At 37.0% G+C, this 23,257-nt stretch overlaps 1 protein-coding gene across 1 annotated transcript; it reads right to left on the bottom strand.

The window, feature by feature from the left end:
* Positions 1–11,673: 11,673 nt before the first annotated feature.
* On the bottom strand, positions 11,674–15,167 carry LOC105367336 (forkhead box protein A2). The gene is made up of 2 exons (XM_011506003.1): positions 13,131–15,167; positions 11,674–11,718 (listed from the first exon to the last, which is right to left on the bottom strand). The coding sequence occupies exon 1, from the start codon at positions 14,954–14,956 to the stop codon at positions 13,442–13,444; it is 1,515 nt and encodes a 504-aa protein (XP_011504305.1). The 5' UTR covers positions 14,957–15,167; the 3' UTR covers positions 11,674–11,718; positions 13,131–13,441.
* Positions 15,168–23,257: the final 8,090 nt, after the last annotated feature.

The raw sequence follows: 23,257 nt of genomic DNA, 5'->3' as shown, positions 1-23,257 counted from the left end.
TTATTTTATCGAATTATCTCAAATAATCAAACAATAGCTATAGAAAGACTATGCATAATGCTTAGTTAGGCAATATGTCCGTTCAATATATATTTTTATTTATCAATAAACCGAATGCGATTAACGAGTAACTGTAAATTATTTATTTATATAATTAATTATCCGCTAATAGTTAAAAATAATTTTTATTATGATTAGGAAATTGGTAAACTAATTTAGGAGTAGCGAGTTTGATATATGTAATAGTAACAATTCCTCCTTGAATAAAGAATTTTGGATAAAGTAACGCGTAGTAAAATAAAAGTTGATTATCAAATCAATATGCACTCGATTGTGTATTCAAATGGCGAAGTCGAAATTGTTTTATACCTTTATTATTTCATACAGACGGTCGAAAGTTTGAATGGATGCTTATCTGTTGTTTTTAATAAACGCTTTAATAAAAGTTAAACGGGCTTTACACGTGTGTATAATTTTACAGAAAATTGATAGATATTTATTTGTTAATCTGGTAAACAAATTTTAAAAGTGTAATAATGCTAATAGTTTATATGCGTGTTTTTAACTGTATTCGCCAATATTTACGATTAATAGAAATGCTTTTAATTCACGATGATTCAATATTAATTGTTAATTATGTAAAGCACGGATTTCAACATGAATATTAAAGCGAAGATTTCGGATTCGTCAGTGCCCATCATTGCCAATTTATCGTAATTAGTTGTTAAAAATAAAACTGCCCTTCCTCGTATATTTGGTTTTCCGAAAATAATAATAACCGCTGAAAAAGTAAAAGTCTTTACATAAATTAACCCGAATTAATCAGGATAATAGCCATTATTAAAGGCACGTGTTTCGCATATCCGCTCTCGAATGAAAATACAATTACGATGAAAACCTTATTTACATTACCCACATCCAATAAATGTATTTGCTTAAATATTTGTGTAAATATAAAATCAATATTATGAAAATTCAGCTATCCGAAACGAAAGAGTGGGATTCTGCCACTGGCAGTATCATTATATAGTAAATATTCATTTTTACCGATGATAAATATTAGTCATTCTTTTAATCGTTCAAAAAACCAAACACCAATGACCAGGTAAAAAGCGTGCATTACAAATGCGACGTGTCTCTCGCGTTGGATATCAATGTCGGCAAGTGTAAGTCATTTAAGCATTTAAGAATTGCTTGTTTAGCAGAAGGTATGAAGCGCCAAAAGTAATCGTGCCCCACCGCCGCGCTTGTTACCGGGGCCCAAAAAGTCCATCGCAAGCGGCGCCCATATTATCCACAGGAATCGCCCGACCCTTCCCCCTCGCCGTTCCAGCCCCATCCCACCTATCCGTCAATCAATGGCAAAACCGCGATCCCATTAGGCGTGCAATACCGGCGGGACGATGTTCGCGGGACTCGAGCTGCCGTTTCCGAGAGTCGCGCGCGGCCATGTTCCCGCGTCCGTCCCTTGCGCGCTCGTCGTTCCTCTTTCATTCGCGGGGCCAGAAAGCAGCATGGCCGCACGTGCCCTCGTCCCTCTCTCGCTTACGAGTCAATATCGTGGCGTCGGCGTCGACGGCAGTGGCGGCGTCGGCGGCAGCGACGGCAGCGGCAGCGACGGCAGCGGCAGCGGCAGCAGCGGCAGCGGCAGCGGCAGCGGCAGCGGCAGCGGCAGCAGCTCCTGGGGCCGTGGCAAGAGCGGCGCGCGCGAACCAACCAGGAGACGCGCTGATATCCAGCCGTAGCGATGGCAACGCGGCCACCCCCGCCCCGACGACCGAGCGCAAGACGCCGATCGTGGCCGATCATCGCCTGGCCTCGCGACTTTTTCCTTTCGGGCTCTCTTACCGTCTCTTACCTACCGCCCTACCTGCCTCACTTGCGCAGCTGCGAGCCCGAACCCCCTTTATAACGCCCGATCCCCAAAATCAAGGATTAAGATCATATTAACGGGAATGGCGCCGCGGATTTGGCCGCTATTTCCGTGGCTCCTTGTGAGGATTCTCTTCTTGGCCTTTTCCTGACAGCCGGCGGCTGAGATCGAATACGCACGCGGCGCCGTAAAATGCACATAAAACGAGCAAGCCTATCCGTGAGCGGGTATTCAAGCATTGCTCATCATTTGCTCAAATATTGGCAAAATACACAGCTTTGTAGTTTTGCTGGAGCGATGCTCTCCACAACCCCCGCGCACGACAATGCTGCAGTATGACTGCACTACTGATTAATCCGCTACATATTGCCCCTCCGTACCTTTTTACCTTCTTCTATTTACCCGGACGACTGGCTATCTTCTACTCTTTCACGCTCCCGACGAAGTCTTGCCTCCTCGTCTCCGACTCTTCTCTGCACCATTTTTATTCGCATCGCGACTTTACATTTGCTGCTCATTTCATTTCATTTGTAACAGGCGTATCAGTTGTGCACACAAATATTAAAAAGGTCCACTCGCTTCGACAATCCCACTTGAGTTTACGTCGGCAGTCTCCGGTTTTCCCAAGCGAGTGTGGTGCTGCTACTGATTTTATCGACATACAAACATGAATTGAGACCAATTTATCTTTGTATTATGAATATTCTTAGACAACCGTCTGAATTTTAATTTCAATTTTGAATGTCGTTTCAAGCCTGTTATATTGTTTGTTACCTTCGTACTATTTCTCTATAAGCGTTTAATGCGGCAAGAGCCAATTATGAAACAAAACAAAAAATGTTATAACATCAAATTATTGAAGAAAGAACGTTTAACAGTTGAAAAGTAATGTAGAAAAAATTAATAAAAACTACTCTGATATATTACTCTTGTATTCTTTTTTTTTTTTTTTTTTTTTTTTTTTTTTTTTTTTTAATCTGAACATTTTCGAATTTTAATGCTCCCACGTACGATAAATCACTAACAAAGTATCGATATATTAAATTATTACACAAAGAAGTTTAATCTATGTGCGGATAATGAAAGATCTTGTGGGAAAGTGTTTTTTTTTTTTAATTTTAAATATAATTTCATACAAAAAGAATACGCATTATTATCATTTTATTGAACAAAGAAATTATGTTTTACAAGTAAACTTAGTATAATCAGATTTATTATTTTGAGATTAAATGTGAAATACTCGATTAAAATTCTACAGATCTTTATCTCTGTACATATATATGAAACAAAATTTTTTTGTTAACAATTGTACTCAACCAACGACATAAAGTATTATTCTATCCGAAAGTTTTCAACTTAATTAATGGATTTTTTAATTAATTTAAATCTGTTTTAATTGATTCTTTTAACATATAAAATCATACTGCGGAACAAATGATTAATTAATTAAACGCATTAGAACAACGAGACAATTTTGGTATTTGGTCATTAACAATCTATAAAGCTTCAAACTAAATATTCTCTTTGAACTATTTAAAAACACAATATTTTACTCACAATGTATTATAATTAACTGGGGAAACTTAAATATTTACATTAGCGTAAATTTTATTTTATTCTCAATTGAAAACTGTGTATTTTATTTATTTATTTACATTTTTTTTTTTTTTACAATATCTCTAATAACATCTAAATTAGTATTTGAATGAATTACTCGAACCTTAAATGTACGCTTTATTAACTTTTGAAAGCATAAATCATCTAATTATTCTTGAATAATGTTTACAACCTGAAATTATAATAATATTTTTATTATTAATGTGTCGATATATTATCTTAAATAAACACATCGATGTTTCCTACAATTAACTTTACACTTTCATCCCTTCAATGTCACAGTAATATAAAACGAGTTTTACTTGTTTTAATCCTAAAAATTTTATTTTTGCGTCTTTGTACCATTGTAAAGGAGAAAGTTATTGACACTTTAAGTATAAAGACAAGACATCATTATATCGTACTGAAAATCCTTAGAGTTTGAGAAAAAATAAGTGTCGATTGGTTATAAGGTGGATTTGCTTCGGTAAATTTACGTGGAGGAAAATCTAATGGATATGTAAATCAAACTTCAGATTATTTGAGATGAAATGTTAATCCGGCAACTGGATGGTCCATTGTTTCTCTCACAATTGTCCCATCGTTTATTCAATCGAGTCGTGCGCGCGACTAAAAACGAAAGTTTCAGATAGAAATTCAGCTAGAATTCGGGCACTCTGCCCGAGTTAAATATTGTACTCTCCAGCGCAGGTACAGCAGTTTGGGAATACGAAGAGGAAGTGTAGAGAGATCGACACGGTGCAACTTGTTGGGAAAGTAACGAATGTACAGAGTACTTGACTCGCGACACTTTCTCGAAAGCAAGCCAACGCTCGGGGCAATTTCTGTATCCTCGTCCCGCCGATCGAAAAGTTTAAAGAGCTTCGTTTATCGTGGCTTTGACAACGACGCCGCTGTCGATAAGGTGCAGGACGTATTATTAAGCGTATTTTTGAATATGCAAAGCAGCCAGTACGCCGCCATATTAGATATCAGCCGTGAAGCCCGTGCCAACTGGCGTGACGCATGCGTGGCATACGTAACGTAAGGTCCAGAGCCGACTTAACGAATGCCAACAATGACGGCGTTTTAGCCGATGCACATTGCGAGCTTCGTACGCGCGAATGGATGCTGATGTAATCTGATTAGCAGTGGCAGTTATAAGGGTAATCATCGGGTGAAAGTTGGAGGGACCGGAGCCGAATGAATACTTTGATTAGGCGTGCACGAGGCGCAACTGTTTTCCACTACGAATAATCACCCATACACTCGGAGTCAAACATTCTCCATTCTCTTTACTTCCTTTCTTATAGGACAATACAACGGAAGGATAAGGTGTCACGTTAGATGTGAAAAAACGTGGCTCTGTCGCGCGCGCACGTCGTATTATTTCTTTCAAATTAGTTTAACCAAATGTTCTCGGAATAGGGAAAATAGTGGATTGGGAGGGGAGGGATTGATGGCGTTTAAAGATGACGTGCACATCGATCGCTTTACTTCCACAACTATTATTATTCTTGTGGATTAATGTACGTCTTTCTTGTTTTTGTACTTCTTGTTATTAATTTTTACTTTTTTCCAACTGTTTCGGCAAATCAAGGATTCGTTTCATACAGCGTTGTTGTTGTTGGTCCCGTAAATTTCAAACTTCGTTGAAATAATATGATAAATTCTTATGTACTTGAGTTTCTATGAAAAAAATAAAAAAAAATAAAAAATAAAAAATAAAAAAAAAAAAAACGAAAAAACAAACAAAAGATTGTAAATAGGGCATTTATAAAATTATTGGTAAGGAATGAATGCATTATGGGCATTTATTTATATATAAAACTATAGAGAACTTAAAGAGACGAATGACCAAATGGCTTTAAGAACGACTCATATTTTTACGGCGCCCGAACGCTTCCTTTGTTATTTTTATGTTCCATGTATGCTTCACAAAATACCTAAAATATTAAGTCCCCTAAATTCACGCGTATCAAAATGTATCGGAATTTTTCATTTTTATAATTCACGTAATTCTACATTCATTGTTCGTCATAAAAGCCTTTGAAATGCAGATTAAGACCAACCTTACAGAGTATCACGCATTGGAGAATAATTCTTTTTATAACAAATAATAGGAAGCCAGTAGAGTCAGTTACGTTTTCCAGATGTTAATTTCATAAATTTTAATAATCGTATATTTGAGTGGTTTTTTCTTTATTTCTTTTCATAAAATAAATCGGTCAGCTACAATATTGCTCTATATTTTTATTAATTATCATGAATTTTAAGAGCGGCAAAGTCGAATTTAGTGTTACACTTGTCTTAGGTAAAAATTCAAATACTAAAACACGAGTGTCAATTTCTCAATATAGGTCATATTGATAATAGGATATAATAAATAATTCGTTACCAAAGCGTGTTAAGTATACACATTCATTTGACGCCAATAACATACATTTTGTTTTATTAATTTATTAATGCGATATACTCTATTAACGATTGCATAATATTTAATTAATAATAAATATAATTTTAAAGTTCTGGAGAAATGAGTTACTTATGTTTTAAATAATATAGAATTATTATTTTAAAGAAGTAGATTATAAACATTATATGTTAATTTTCTTGATTTAAAATTGCGATAAGTTTAGTATAAAAATTAACATTTCAATCTTTTCATATAGAAAACTTACATTTATTCAGCTATTACAATTATTACTTTTTTACATTTATTCTAATTAAATATTAGCCATCGTTCATTTTCCACAGTTGAAAGATTTAGTAAATATAAAGATTGCTTAAATTACTTTTTCAATATTATTATTGAATAATTAAAGTTAAAAACTATCTGTTATATAGTATATACACACTTCTTATATAATACTTCATTTATATATATTATTTGCATTATGCGTATTTGTAATTTTTGTAATAGAATCTAGGAAAATACACTTTTCATAGGCAAGCCTACGTAACAAGATCTCAATTGATAAATCTAATATAATTCCTCATACCAAATATTATTCACTTAGAATAAGATGAGGAATTATTCGATAAGTATAAGCTGGTAAAGAAGTAGTAATATTAATTACAATACCTATTATATTTCTAGTCGAATCAATTAAATTAATATATTAATAATTATTATACAGTTTTTTCGTACTTTTTAAATTTACAGCTCGTTCGGTTGTACTTTTAATTCTTTGACAGTGCCAACATATTTTCAGCATTAAAAACTTTATCTATTTTGCTGCCTTGAATTTACAGGCATATTATACTTTAGAATTACTTACCTTTATACGTTATTGTATTCATGTATTATAAAATTATACAAAGAATAGTAGCGGTATAGTGGTATAAGCATAATATTACAGGAAATAACTTGTGGCTGATATACTATTTGCGTTGCTTTTAATCAATATAAATTTTCCTTGATAAAATAAAATATTCACGAACAATCGTATCTATAAATAAACTTAGTAATCGGCATGAGAATTTGTCAAAATTTATAACTACCACATTTATAATTATAATATATTAACCTAACCACCAAATACCGTAGGTTAAGTATATAAACAAATATTTATTTAAATAAAGATAATATTTATTGATAGTAATAATAATTTTCTTCCCATCTATTTATCTTGTTACCGAAAATACATTATAAAAATATTAAATGATTTTATATCTCTCACAGTGTGACATATTTTTCAATGAAATTAATAATAAAATTTTTACAATGAAAAAAGTAGTACATTTTCTTAACAAACATTGATTTCATTACGAAGTAAAATAATATATTACAGGGAATTAATACTATTTTGGAGAATAGTATTATTAGCTCACAATCTACTGCATTAAGAATAATTCTCACTTCATATTATAAATACCATGAAAGACCATATTATAATTATCTGCTCGTCATTAATATTAATAATTAATATTGTAATTATCTATTAATTATATTTAAAATAATTCAATTATTCATAATGTATTTGGAATAGTCAGTACAATATCACTTTGAAAGTTATAAGCAACTTTATTCAAACATATTTTACGATAAATTTATGTCCATACATTTTGGGCTTAAAGCATTTCCAATATTCAATAAAATATACTATTATAAATGAATTAAAATAAATAATTTTAACATTTTAAGCATTTTCAATAATGATCTCGTAGAGATAGTTTTATAAAACTCAATTGTCAAATAAAGAAAATTATTTTGTATATCAGAATAGCTAATTAACATTGTTCATTCTGATTATAATGTTATGTATGATATTATATGAAATTTATTAATTCATTCGTTAAAACTTTCTAATGCACGATATTCTAGTGTAAAAAAAAATTCTTCGCTAAACATTAAGTAGCTTTTACATATCTTAAATAGCTTAGATTCAGTATTAAAAATATAGTCATCGAACAGTATTTAATGTATTCTAGAGAAAATTAACACTCTTCAATTTTTATTTATAATTTTAAAAATATTCCAGCATTTGATAATATCTAATATATTATAAGGAAAATTAGCACTTTTGAGTCTGAAAATTGAAATATCTATTTTCAAATTTAAGTCAAAGAATATTCACCTGGAGAAATTATTATCGTAATTGACAAAAAAAAAAAAAAAAAAAAAAAAAAAATCTATTTTGAAACTATAAACTTTCTAAATAGAACAAATTGTATTGAAAGTTTACTAAGAATGTTGTTATTAATACGTACAACAACAAAAAAAATGGTACCCCAATGTTTTTATGAATATGTGATATATGATAAAACAATTTATTTAATAAAATATGGTAAGTAGTTAAATTAAACATTTTTTAAGGTTGTTTTTATTTATTAGGATGGATAAAAAAATTTTTTTTTTAAATATGTAAACTATATTTTATGCCCACAACATGCAAATAAAAATTATGATAAGTATGTAACTGAAAAATGCATTAAAATTTAATGAAAATATTTGGAATATAATTCATTAACATCGATATTTATTTGAAATGATTTAATTATTTAAGTTTATTAAGAATTTTATACAATCGACACAGTATAAAGAAAGTGGCAACAATTGCGTGAACGACTTTTTTGTAGATAATGGTTGAGCGTATGCGCAAACAATAAAAATTATTTCGTAATCAAATTTATTTCTCAAGTTCCACTCTCATTTATTCACGTTTATTTATCATTCACAAATATAAGTAGAAGCGTCACATAGACATAGCTCACGCAACCTTTTGCGATGTTATAATTATGAAATAATTTGTGCCTTAGGTAACGCGTGGCATCGGATCGATTTTGAATAAATGAAACGAATCACCTCATCGATAAGTTTTTTTGCATAACAAGAAATTCTTCCAATCACAATGGAGTTCTATTAAAATCGCCACTAATGTGTATAATATTGGCGCAGCAGTAACAAATGCGTAAAATTATAGGATAAGATGTCGATCAGTTATTAATCAAGATGCCACGGATCACAATATTAAAATCCCAAGTGCGACCGAGTTCATCGCGATGAGGCATGAGCAATCCATGTGTTCCCGTAGCTTCGTCCGATCATCATGTTCTTGACAGCTGTCTTATGAGTTTCTATGCTCTGTGTTACGTATGAAACTCGATGTAAAAATTTGCCTCGGTGCCCGCTAGTATCTGCGACAGCCTCATATTCATAAATTTAGAAAATTTAATTGAAACGTATTCTCATTTTATATATCTGAAGAATCAGACACTCGCAATTACGTAAGATAGTGCGTGGATGCAATAATGTATGCTCTACTTTTCTCACTCGTCATATTTATCAGATGTATTTTTAGATTTATGACTTTTTATTATTTCATTTTTTTTCCTTCGTTGCAATGTTTTTAACATTGTTTTCGATAATATTCATCAAGTTAGCGAACGATCAGATATTCTTACCGCCATTTTCGACAGCTAATATAGGCAATTCGCCGTAAAAAGACCTCGCGGTCAATTAGGGAAATATATTTCAAAAGAGTGTCGTTGCATTAGATTAGAAACTTGCGAGCGTGAAGCTTACAGAATTTGAAAATATTAACTGTGCTATTAAATGTAAAGTAGCTTGTACGTATAATGGATTTTAAATATATATTGACTTAATTACACCATTATCAATTGATTGAAATGAAATTATTTTGTTTTAAAATAACTGGGTATTTAAATTTGTATTTTGCACATTCACTAAAAAGGAATCATAAAATATTGATAGTAAACTTACATACTTGCTTAGAGTTATTATTTGTTATTAACAAATATAGTGTTAATTAACAGGATGTAAGTTTAACTTAAACAATATTTATTTACGAATTATAAATATTTTCTTCATGTACATATTATTTGATTGTCAATCTTGTTTGAATCTCAAATTAAAGTTTACTGGGAAATATTTAGAAAGCTGAACCATGTACTACAAGAATCATTCATTTAAATATTAATACAGCATTTTACCGTCTATATAAAAACGAGCTTACTTTTAAATCCTTATCACTCGCTTAATCATGACAAAACACATTATAAAATTTATATATCTCAGTGGTCTATATACATTTTATTAAGTTTAGTTTTCAAATTTCATAGATAATAAAAGTTTTGTAAACAGTATTATAATTGACTGTTGAACAAATACTTATTAACCAGTAAATTCTATTGGCCAGTAAAACATTGACTTTGATTTGCCTAGTTTGATTTCTTTTGACAATTCAAATATTCAACATGAAGGATATGCACTATTAATATTTTCAAATACGTATTTGAGTTTAAGAACGCGAGATAAAAACTTGCTACGAGCGTTAATTTCATTAGCTCTTATTTATGATGTGGCTAACAATATTCTGTATGCGTAAATGTAAAATTAGGCATTTACTAATTGCTTCAATTTGTAATTTTAAGAATCTGTATTTAACGAAAACTTTTCGCGTTGAATATATAATATTCATGTACGCTTCTTTATTATTATTATTATTTTTTTTTTATTTATTTATTTTTTTTTTTTTTTTTTTTTTTTTTTTTTTTTTTTTATTCCATTTTTTTTATATTTTTATGTTTACTTTTTTTTTATTTTTTTATTTTTAATTTGTTGTTGTTTTTTTTTTTATAAGAATTGTAATAAATATCGCTTTTCAGAGGACAATTTAATGACAATTGCCGCTATAAAATATATTAAACTGAAATTAATATACTGAGACTTTGCGATGACAAATTATATTAAAAAATTTTCGTGAGAAATTAAATAATAAGAGTTTGGAACAGCGATGTGATATCAATAAAAGCTTGACTGTTGTACGCCTCTCTGATATTCTTTAATTATTCAGTTTTACTTTACGAAATACGCGTAGCTTATTTAAGTGCTTAAGTAACTTTAGTAATGTTCTGTAAGCATGTATTTCAAGCGAAGAAGTTTTTAGAGGAATATTTCTGCTTCGCTTAATAATCTTTTTTTCTTATCACTCCGCAAGCAAATAATGAAAAGGCTGTTCTTTGATAACACGAAAAATCTATGTCTGTTAAAAAAAAGTTTCTTCACATATTTTCGCCGTGAAAAAAACGAAGGAAAATACGAAAGGAAAAAGAGGAGAGAAGAGGTCACGAGGGAAAAGAGAATAGGATTCGAACAAAGTTAATTTTAACGATTAGTAACTAAATGCGGTATCAAAAAGTATTATTATCATGCCTGAATTGTTTACACATGTCTCAGCGGAGACCAAAGTTAACGAAAAAAAAAATATAAAAAAAAAAAACAATAAAATTAAAAAAAAAAAAATAAAAGGAATAAGAAACCGAGTGAGAGAATAAGAAAAAAAGAGAATAAAAAAGGAACGAATTGGTAGCTATTAGTGAGTGTTCCGTGTGAACAAAGGAGCATCGCAGCTGCGCCGCGACGGGACGCGTAAGGAATAAGGAAAAAGTGTTGGGAATGTCACGAAAGTGATTGAACAACAAGACGGCGATTATGATTTTCATTTTTTCATCCGTAGAAATACGTTGGTTTATTGAAACATGTACAAGTTCGTGAAGAGGAAGCTCGTCCTCAGCCGCGCGGACGCCGTAGCTTCGAGTCGACAGCCTAGGCGCGCACAAGGCGTCCGCATCTCCCTCGTCCTATTCCGTCGAGATCCAATTTAAGACAGTCGCAGGCACCGAGTCTTTCCTTCTTTACATTAAACGAGAGATTTAGCAACTCTCGAGCTCATTTCCATTTCCCTCCAAGCCCGACAGCCTCCGTTGAGGTACAAACCCGTGACCTGTCGACGCAACGCGACTACAATTATTGCCTGCCAACGGTAAACTATCGGCCACGATGCACTCGGTGCAACGACAAACAAACTACCACCGTCGTGGTATTTTCCTCGCATTAATAATAATAATAATAATAATTAATAATAATTAATAATAATTCATGATAATAATAATTCATGATAATAATAATAATAATAATAATAATAATAATAATAATAGCATCAATAGCGATAATTGCAATGGAAATAATACAATTTCAATTATAATAAGAATACGGTCGTGAAGACTGTAATAATAATAATAAATGTAATTAAAAAAAAAAAATCATAAAAATAAAAAATAATAATAGCAGCAGTTGCAATAGTAATAATAGCAGTAATATTTATAATAGAAATAATAATAATAATAATAATAATAATAATAATAATAATAGCGACGACAGTCATAGTGTTTTATTTCTCGCAACATAGTCGTGTCTTTTATTTACAGTTACATGCTCCTTCGCACATGTATTCTCACTCTCTCTCACTCTCTCTCTCTCTCTATCTCACTCACTCACTCACTCTCTCTCTCTCTCTTTCTCTCCCGCACACCACACACCACATAACCACGCACGTCCGCACGTGCGACTCAACATAAACACGCAAAAACGCATGCATTCGTAGGCTCTCGCATTTTGGAGCCGCGAACGTATCGCCCGGTACGGCATAGCACCCTGGCGTGGCATTTTGCAAATACGACGCTTTCGCACAAATTGATGATCCATGTGCATCGGAGCAGCAGCATCCCGGCAACATTACATAACGGCGCCCACCGAGCAGAGCTAGCCAAGATTGCTTTTCACGAGACGCATCGCATCCTCTTCTCCTTCATACGCACCTATCAATAATATATCCTTCCAACTTTCCATTTATTTATAATTCTTTTTCGCTTCTCCACGCGTACACACCTTTGTGCAAGCACACACGCGCGCCCATTTGCCTGTGTGCCACCCCCTCCTCCTCCTCCTCCTCACCCCTCCCTCTCCCATCTCGTGTGCGTGCGCGCGTGCGTGCGCGTATGTATTTGCGCGCGGATACGTGCACTTACGCGCGCACACCCACGCGCATATGCATGTACCCGCATTTGCGTTCGTGTGAGTGAGCGTAGGTACGCACGCGTGGGTACCCGCGTAAGCGCGTACTCGCACCCACCAACATACACGGGCGTCTCCTTATTTATTTATTCATTTAATTATTCATTTGTTTATTTATTTATTTATTTATTTATTTATCTATATACACATTTATTTATTTATTTATTTATTTATTTATTTATTTATTACATATACATATACATTAGATAGATAGATAGATAGATAGATAGATAGATAGATAGATAGATAGATAGATAGATAGATAGATAGATAGATAGATACCTCTGTAAACACATAGTGCCGATGTGCATGATACGCGTTACGACGTGCCACTATCTACATGTATAATACAAAAGGGCCGAGATTTGAGTCACTAGTCACTCGTCACAGGCGTCGCGGGCCTCCGCTGGCCGCCAGTCCTTCCTCGGGCTATCACAATAAGCGGGCTTGCGCTCGCAAAAGAGCGGGCCCTCGTCCTCCTCCTCCTCCAAGTCCTCGAGCTCGTCGTCGAGGGGCCCGGGGGGCCAGCAGCGCTGGACGAGCGCCGCCGCCGCAGCCACTCAGGCCAAGGCGTACGGGTGGGCCGCGTGATGTCACAAACCCGGCGCCCCGGTTACTGTGGCCCCTGGCGGTCCACCGCTCGCCACACCCGCGTGATGATACAGCGGGCTCTGGTAATAGTCCTGGTGATGGCCGGCCATCTGGTGGCCACTGGGCTGCCCGTGCATACCGTTGTGCTGGCCGTGGTGCTGTCCAGGCCCGTGGTGCGCGGCTCCGTATCCCCCGTAGCCTTGATGAAGCTCGTACATCTTGAGCTCGGGTGGTTTGGTGTCGGAGGCGCCGCTCGACGCGGCGGCCGTCGCGCCTGGTAGGAGCCTCGTGATGCTGAAGGGGTGGCTGGCCGGGGCGTACGAGGGCTCCTGCTTTAGGCTGCCGGCCATGCCATGTTGGAGGGCGGCCGGGTCTGCCAGGAGATGTGGATGCAAGCTGCGCCCAACCATGGCGGCAAGCTCGTCGTGGGCGGGGCCGAGCTCCGGTCCGAGGAGGCCACCGATGTCCGGGTGCTGTTGCTGCTGCTGATGCTGTTGATGCTGCTGCGCGTGTTGCTGATGAGCGTGCTGCTGGTGCGATGCGACCAGCCCGTGGAGTTCCTTCTCGTCGGGCTGCTGCTGTTGCTGCTGGCCTACGTGGTGTTGCTGCTGTTGCTGCTGGGGATGATGGTGAGGATGTTGTTGTTGTTGTTGTTGTTGTTGTTGTTGTTGCTGCTGCTGCTGCTGTTGCTGCTGCTGCTGTTGCTTCTTGAGACCGACGTGCTCGGGGCTCGCGTGTCCTGGGGGCGGTCCTTGCGAATGATGCTGCTGGTGCTTGCTGCTCTGTCTATTAAGCTCCTTCTTCTCGTCCTTGAAGCGCTTCTGACGGCGCAGATAACAGCCGTTCTCGAACATATTGCCACAGTCGGGATGGAGGGTCCAGAAGGAGCCCTTACCGGGTTTGTCAGGGGTGCGCGCCACCTTGACGAAGCAGTCGTTGAAGCTGAGCGAGTGACGTATGGAGTTCTGCCAGCGTTGCTGGTTCTGCCGGTAAAACGGGAAGAGGTCCATTATGAACTGGTAGATCTCCGAGAGGGTGAGCATCTTGGCCGGCGAGTTCTGTATGGCCATGGTGATAAGACTTATGTAGGAATAGGAGGGCTTGGCGTGGGTGTAGCTGCGCCGGTAGGACTTGTCCTGACGCACGCGCTGAAGGGCCGAGTTGGGCGAGTCGGGCTCGCCGAGGCCGAGGCCGTCGCGCTGGACGCCGGCGTTGGGGCCCGCGGCCAAGGGTCCGTAGCTCGGCAATCCGCTCATGCACGAGGCTGCGTTCCCCATGCCGGCTACGGCACCTCCGTAACCCGGCATCCCACCGCCGCCGAGCGGTGCCATCCCAATTGCGGAGCTCATATTGAAGGCGCCAGGACTCTGAGGGCTGCAGTTCATCGACATGCCCATCGAGACGCAGCCCATGGAGTTTATCGAGCTGTACGTGGGCGCCATGCTGCCAACGTTGGACATGGCAGCGCTGCTCATGGGTCCCTCGCCGTACAGCTTCTGCGACTGGAGCATTGTCATCTGGGCGGGCGTCAGTGGAGCGCGGGCTGGCCCGCCGCCGCGCCAAGGTCACTGGCCCGCACTCGCGGCACTTCGCTGCTGTTGGGCCGCCCGGACGGATCGCGACGGACGGAGGGCGCGCCGACGCTCCGCGGCTAAATCTCGCGCGCGCTGCGGCGAACCTCTGGGGGACGACGCACACGCCAACTCACTCTTTTTTCTCTCTCTCTCTCTCGCTGCGGCGAACCTCTGGGGGACGACGCACACGCCAACTCACTCTTTTCTCCCTCGCTCCCTCGCTCCCTCGCTCCCTCGCTCCCTCGCTCTCTCTCTCTCTCTCTCTCGCTCTCGCTCTCGCTCTCCCCTCGGGCACGGACTAGCTCTCCAGCGTGGATGGAGCCTGGATGGAGGCCGCGCGGCGAGTGTAGCCCGGCGCACTCGAGCCGGCGGCTCTTGTTCAAACAGCCCCCACCCGTATCGGGGCTCGTAAGCGCCCAAGCGGCGCCGCCCCCGCGCGGCCCGCACTCCCCAGCCAATGGGCCACGGGAGCAGTGGTGTCGGGCCAATGGCGACCGGGGGCGGAACACACCGGAGAGAAAGGCGGAGCCGCGCAAGCGCGACCGCGAACGGAGCTAGCGGCTGGTGGCGGCGCGAGAGCAGCGGAACATGAGGCCGTGGCGACGCTACGGCGGGACTCGAAGCCGCGGCTCGCGCCCCGGGAGGCGCTCGCGGGACCGTGTCGCCGGGATCCGCGAGTACGAGTAAGCCCGGGAGCCGAAAGGAAGAGGGTCGACGGAGATTCGTAAATACATGGGCGGAGTGGTGGCGCGCGGGGCATCGATGTTAGATCCGTGGCGGGCACCTGTACCGGCTCTTTATCGAGCTACGAATTGTTTGCGGAATGAAAATATTGTCCCTGTAAACAGCGGGCTGCACTGTAACAATAACGAATCATCCTCTACGGTGGCAAGTGCCTTGTTGTTTCTTCCTATCGAAATTGCATTCGAGTACTTTATTAGGCTTACATCCATAGCCACCGCGTCGCACAAGACAAATCGATTTTTCTATCATCTGAATCTTATCGTGATTTATCAATAGAGTCATTACTCTCTTTACACTTTTACAAATATTATCACAACTAATTGAATATCACAAATTTCTAACGCCTGACAATTATAATATGATATTAGTTTCGGCACTTGAATTAAATACACGAAACACTTGACAAAAATATTGCATTCGTTAATTCTTAAACTGCTTTTCTATATAAATAAGCAACTTATAAGCTATCGACTCAAAAAGGCACGAGTACTTGTTGGTACTTTATCTGCCATATTTATCTTTCGTCTGGATTAATGGGCCGCAATATTGTTTCTTTGTAGTCAAAGTGCGCACGAGAATAAATAATTCATCATGATAATTCACAAAATTACTGCACATGAAAGGGGTAAGGCTCATTCGAACGAAGAGCGCGAAATTATATTTATCTCTTGTTTATTAATAATTTAAAATTTTTAACGCGAGTCTCGACTTTTCATTTCCTATCTTACTCTTCTTATTTTTTAACTTTTTTTCTTCATTTTCTTTCATTTATTTAAATTTCTCTTTCTACTCTATTCGTCTCTTATACTCTCTCTTTTTTCTCTCATCCTTTTATTCTCCTCGTCATTTGATTGTAGTGCTTGAATTATCGAGCTATATTAGCAAAGTTTGTAAATGATTGTAAAACATAGAAGGCCGGTGCCCTTAGTATTATTGATTATTGCAAGTGCTTATGCTTGGGCATTCGAATGTAAATTTTGAATATCGAGGAGGAGCTCCATTCGTCGTGCAGCTCCATTCAAATTTCTAACAATCCTGACGTTTAGTCGAGGCAACGTGCTCGATCGAGACTCAAATACACACATGCGTTTCAATTGCCAAATTATTTTCGCAATGATATTTAAGAAGGCCTATATGTGAAATCGGAGAGTGCGAGAGAAGGGGCAATTAAAGATTATTGATGAGGCAACCAGAACAGAGGGAGTCACGATATCGAATTACGGCTCGTAAAATTCAGGGTATCTCATCGATTCTAGAGGGCTTGAAGGACTTATTATCGGAGCTCGGTCATAGCCGCGATTAGGTTATCGCGTGGGTGGCACTGTTTGAGCTGGCGCTCGATAAAAAGCGTCCCGTCATAGTTATAAGGGTCGTATAAAGAGGCGCGGCCGGCCTGCTACCTGGTGCGCGTGGGTGGCCGCCGGCGCCTCCGATAGTCCTGATTCGCGTGCTTTTCGGACGTGACCGCAGCCCTGGCGCACCTGATATTCCGCTCGAGTGGTCGCACTCGAGAGCCCGGGAAATTTGACTCGAGGCCCGGCTCTCTCTCTCTCTCTCTCTCTCTCTCTCTCTCTGTGCCTGTCTGTTATTCGTAACCCGTAGAATAACAGTAGCTCCGTCCCCGGACCCGACCACGAGGCCTTAATCGCCTGTTTTTTTAACCGATCCTTGCGCGCCGATTTGCCGCTTTCCCGAAAGGGACCCCGGCTGCCTCGGCTGACTCGTTGCCCTCCTTTCGGAATTCCGCCACGTAATTCCGTCTTGGCTCGCTTGCAATAACAAACCATAATTACCTGACTCGCTAATGCCGTAAGCGCGCATGCGATCCCTATAAATCCACGCGAGCATTTTATCTCCGCGCCATCCGTGTGATTCTTCCTTTATGATTCTTCGTTTCGTAATCGCGCTCAACGTTTTATGGTCGATTACACATTCTGGCTCTTTGCACGCGCTTTGTTACAGTCCATTGTCATATTCTCCTATTCGATCCAATGAATTATGATTGTCGCTTATTTAAGCCGTAAACCACGATCAAGATTGTACAACATGCGTAAGAAAATTAGAATTCGTACGAAAGCTTAATAGTCATATTAATATCCTTATCGATCTATAATTCCTTATACGTGCATCGCACCTTATCAAATGGTTTATGAGATGAAACGAGAAAAGTATGATAAAACAAAAGACAAAAACAAAAAAAAAACAAAAAAACAAAAAAAAAACAAAAAAAAAAGGAATGTAAAAAGAATAAAATTGGCTCGCTCATTCGCTTTATTGAATGATTGTCACGTTACATTACAATTAGTTATATTGGTAATTAATTGATATATATCCGTAAAATGGAGTTGCTTAATGCTATAACAATAATTCAGATACCATAGTTTAGTGAATAGCCCATCATTGTCTACTCCTAGGAGAACGGTGTTTATTGTTTGTTTTATTAAACAAATAAAAAACAAACTTTTATATCTTAAAAAAAAAAAAAAATACTATTTTTGGTTTGTTACATATTTTTAAGCTCTTTTTTTTTTCTTTACCCGCTACAGTTTTAGCGTAATATGAAGGAAATGTGAATAATTTAAAAAGTTGATAAAACATCATGAAACATTCATATTATCTACAACAGAATATATGTTTAGAATATTATTAAGCAATATAATAATATCTTATTATGAAATTATGGATATAATAATAGCATTGATGTAATGGACGGTAATGGTGATAATTGAATGCACATTATAACTTGGGGATAAATATACGTTTTATAATCATTTTTCAAATAGCTGTTTCTAATTAGTTAAGCCGCTAATTGCGCAACTTTACAAATTAATGATATATTAGCCTGTCGTTTTTAAAGTAAATTTTTTTCTTAAAATTACGTGTATGCTTTGAATATTTGCTAAATATTATTATGTATCTAGACTAACTAATATATTTAGACGTAAAAGAAAAATTTTCGAACGTCAGATGTAGAAAAAACATTTCGTAAGTCTGAGTATAAGGAAACTTTAATTTTAAATATTTTTCTTTATTCAAAAATGTTATAATTACAATTGAATAAAGTGCAGGGTAAGGAATGATAAAGCGCTCGGTTACATTATAACTTGAAAAATCTCGAAGAGCTGCAAAGGTGCGTGTAAAAAATAATTTATAACGGATACGTAACTATGTTGTTTACATAGTTATTTTGTACGAGATAAAACGTACAAAATTCGCTTTCGCATCGAGATATCTAATCTCCAAGTCGGTGCTCGTTAGTCGCTACGCTTCTTACGTTTTTTTTTCTCTCTTTTTTTCTTCTTTTTTTCTTTTGTTGTTTTTTCGATTAATAAATATTAAGATTGCTAGTACGACGCTGCATTAAAATCAAGTTTAAAAAAAAAAAAAAGTAGAAAAAAAAGAAAAAAAAAATGAAGAGAAAAATGAGGAAAAAGGTGGAGGAGAAATATGTAAGGCAGGCTGGTGTATTATCGCGAGGAAGCGGGCGCAGTCGCTCGGTTTTCCACCGGGTAAAAGTAAATTTTTCCGATGAGATTTAAGTGAAATTTGCCAAGATAGGAGAGCGAGCTATGGCCGTAATTTTTCTCCTCGCGGCTCCTTAAATTATTAAACGTCCGATTAATAATTACGGCTTCATTTCTCCGTGAATCGTAATAGCTCTCGTAATTATTTTATCGATCCCTCGCTCGTAATATCAGCGCGCGCTTCCCGTCGTGCATTGTAACCGTCTAGAGAAATAAAACCTTGCTGATAAAGAGACACGAGCTGCTTTTACAATACAAACAGAATGACGAACGCCTATCCTTAAAATATATTAATTGGGAAATAATCAGGCGCGCGTAAACGTATAGTCAAGGGTGGACTCGAAGATTGGCGATTTGGGATATGGGTGGGGCGAGTGGTGGGGAGGGGTAGGGGGAGAGGTGCCGAGTAAATTATATTGGATTAAGGGATGCGTGGGCCTGGAAATATTCGCGCGAGCGGATAGTCTCGTAAAGGGTACGACCGTAGATGCGCTATAAGCCGGGCGAGCTGTCGGCCGGGCATTTTTAATGGTCCTGGCCCGGATAAAGTGCCCAGGGCAGACGTGCGAACTGCAGCCCAATTGTCGGAGGTCCAATGCGATGGCGCGAACCCCTTTCCTCGTGTGCAGTTCGTAAAGGAATGCGCGCCGAGACGCGGATAATCCCGCGATAATCCCTGCTGGGAGTGCAACAGTAATGGCCGGGAATCAGCAGAGGTGGAATTCGATCGTGGATAGCCATTTGGGCTAATGAGGCCCGTCGCGACGCTCCGTCTCTCTCTCTCTCTCTCTCTCTCTCTCTCTCTCTCTCGTCGGGAAAGCATAATAGCGTGGAGAGTGGGTCGAGGGCCGATCTTGCGGAGGGGGTCCAGCACGGCACAAGGATGATTCGAGTATGCTTTATCACCCTCGACGCGGCGCAGACGTAGAGTCACGTGTTGTGCGTGCCTCCTCTTACTTTTCCCAGATTTGCGACCACCGACCCCCCGCGCCCGCAAATCGGTCGGGCCGAGTACTCCTGTATCTCGGCGGCCCTCGCGTCGCTTCAATCATGCCAACGCAAAAATAATATACTCCCCCGTCTCAGCCGCGTTCACCCTCGGATACTGCACACCTATACGCGCACTAAGAAAATAAAAAACATCCTCAGAGTGCGATCCACTCTCACAATCTACTCGGGCTCATGCTTCGTAGATATTTCTTCTGGATTACGTGTCAACTTTTATTCTGCCGACGCAGTGCTCCTCTGAGATAACAACACAGATTTCGGCCTTTCTCACCAACCAATAACACTGCCAAGTAACAACTACGTGACTCGCATTTCGTTTTACCGAGTCTTTTAAAATTCATGAGTTATTAATGCAATTCTACGCACGCGAACCAACCATCCTTTCTTACTTCATTCGTTCCGCCCTTTTGTCAATCTACCTATCAACTTACCTACTTACCTACCTACCTATCTACCTACCTACCTACCTACCTACCTACCTACTTACCTATCTATCTATCTATCTATCTATCTGTATTTTCTTCTTCTTTTCCAAATAAATCAAACAAGCCTTTTGGTTTTCGCTTTACTTTACCACATGTCAATTTGGTATATATTTTTCTGATATACCGTAGAGAAAAATGCTTAAAGACTTTCTTATGAGTAACATGATTTTGATCGAACCGATAACCGTCCCCAATAATTGATAACAAATTCCGCGAGAGAATCTCTAATAAGACTCCTAGTGAGCTGGAATTTTACAACATTGAGATGTAAGCTGCAACGACCTGGATTATTTTGAAGATTTCGAACGCGCTGTTTACGGACAAATAAGAAGTTAGTCATGTAGGACATATCTAGTTTTTATGGACTTATGGACTTTCTTTATTTGGTCTATTGATTTTTGTTAAACAATCGTACCAAAGGACATTCCTTTTCATATATTTATCTATATCTTACTGATTACTTTCACTGAAATGCAATGTTGACCCGAAGATAATTCACCAGTCATACTAAGGTATTATAGTATTATGGAAATTTTCGAATAATAGATTAAAGCAATCTGGTTTTCTTGAAAACTGATAATATTGTAGAAATATAATTCCACACGTAAACAATAAAAATATAATGCATTTTCTGAATATCTATTGTCCTAATTACAGCGATTCATTTATGTTATCGTGTTAGTAGCGTATAAGCACCTATAAATGCCTTTTTCGCCTCTCTACTATAATTCTATAATTTTATCATATGAGATCTCAAATTATTCATAAATTGGTACTTTAGAGACAAATCTAGATGAAAAATTAAATAATACCAACTAATTATCGTTTTCATTTATAATTATCAATAGCATCCGTGCAATTTAATAAATTAACTATTAATGAGAATTGAAACGCATTAGAATTTTAAATTTATATCATATGTTTAATATTACTTTTACATCAATTTTTATCCTATGAATTATCAAAAATAGTATAACAGTACCGTATATACACCACCAATGTTTTAATATTCGTACATTAAATGTTATTTTTTTTATTCGTTAGATGTAGTCTTATATATTATCATGTTAATTCATTTACATTATAAATTATTCAAATTGTATAATATTTCATACTAGCATAATTTCCTTTATTGTTTTCTTTTTAAGAAACATATGTATATTTAATAATCAGATTAATTTTCCTTGGGTTAAAGTTCACCAGTGGTATTAAACAATATTATAATCTAATGTAATAAATGAACTTAAAAAAATGATCAGAAATTTAAAATTATGATATTTTCAAAACTTTTTCACCTATTACAGCATTCTTCTGACTTTGTTATAAATGTACGTCTTGCGAATAAAAATTGTACCTCCAGCATATAATAAAGTTCCGAAAATTTATCTCGGAAAATTTAGTTTTGAAAAGAAATTAAAAAATTTATAAATATTAAAGATTTTTAACTTTTCAAGGTTTATTTTAAGTGCGTCACTTTTAAAATTAAATATTTGACTAAAAATAATGTGTGAGCGTTAATAATATTTTTCGAAAATTTACCAACTCTGTCGACAATTTTTTTATACCTACCGAAGACATTGACGTTGATTATAAAGAATATGTAATTATATATTTTTTTATCAATATATGTTATAATTTTTAAATTCCAATCAAAGTGTATCAGTATCTACGTATTTTTATGTAAATATATCTAGTTGACAATGAGTAGAATTGGTAAGTCTATTCATAATCATTCTAATAGATCTATCAAATTTTAATTCTAAGCCTTAAACTTATAATGTACAGACTGACATTTTTTTACACTTTAACAATATTTTTCGCATTACAATTAGTTATGTGGATCTAAAATAAAATCTAAAAAGTTAGTAAAAATTATTAGTTGATATATTTATGGAAACAACTGCAAAATCAATATTGATAACATTTATAGGAAAAGATTAGCTTAGTATAAAACTTTATTTGAAATTAATTTTAACTTTCAACGCAGGTTTATCAATTTCTTTTTATAAAATTTAATTTTACAACTCTCCTTTGTAAAGCAGAGCAGTAAATATAGTTATTTATTTAGTAAAAATCTCTTTTGAAGGTATAGGAAAAATTCAAAATAATTTACAGTTTCATTTTTATAAATAAAGAATTTTATTTATAAAATTTTAAATAAAGTTTACGCTAATACTTACTAATCATTAATAATTTAATATCAATACTTCATTCAACGTTGGACACATTTAAAGCATAGAATATGCCAGCTAATTAATATCGGTAAAAATGATTACGTAATTGCAATTCATGGCCGTTAACATTGTAAAACATTTTCAGATGTAGCAAGAAAGACATGAGATAAAATAAGAATTGTAGTAAAGGCACATTAATAATTATTCTTGAGTAATCATACGTGTAATCGTAAGAAAAATTTGTAACACACGTCCGCGGGACATGAATTTTATCTTATTTTTAATGGATTTTGTATCAGAAAGAGCGTC

The sequence above is a fragment of the Ceratosolen solmsi genome, unplaced genomic scaffold, assembly GCF_000503995.2.
Source record: "Ceratosolen solmsi marchali unplaced genomic scaffold, CerSol_1.0 scaffold7, whole genome shotgun sequence".
NCBI classification, from domain to species: Eukaryota; Metazoa; Arthropoda; class Insecta; order Hymenoptera; family Agaonidae; genus Ceratosolen; species Ceratosolen solmsi.
Note: the sequence above shows the minus strand (reverse complement) of the source record. Positions and strands in the feature narration are given on the sequence as shown.

What these genes read in the sequence shown, in the direction of transcription:
- LOC105367336 (XM_011506003.1), bottom strand. Translation starts at nt 14,956, where the DNA reads ATGACAATGCTCCAGTCGCAGAAGCTGTACGGCGAGGGACCCATGAGC.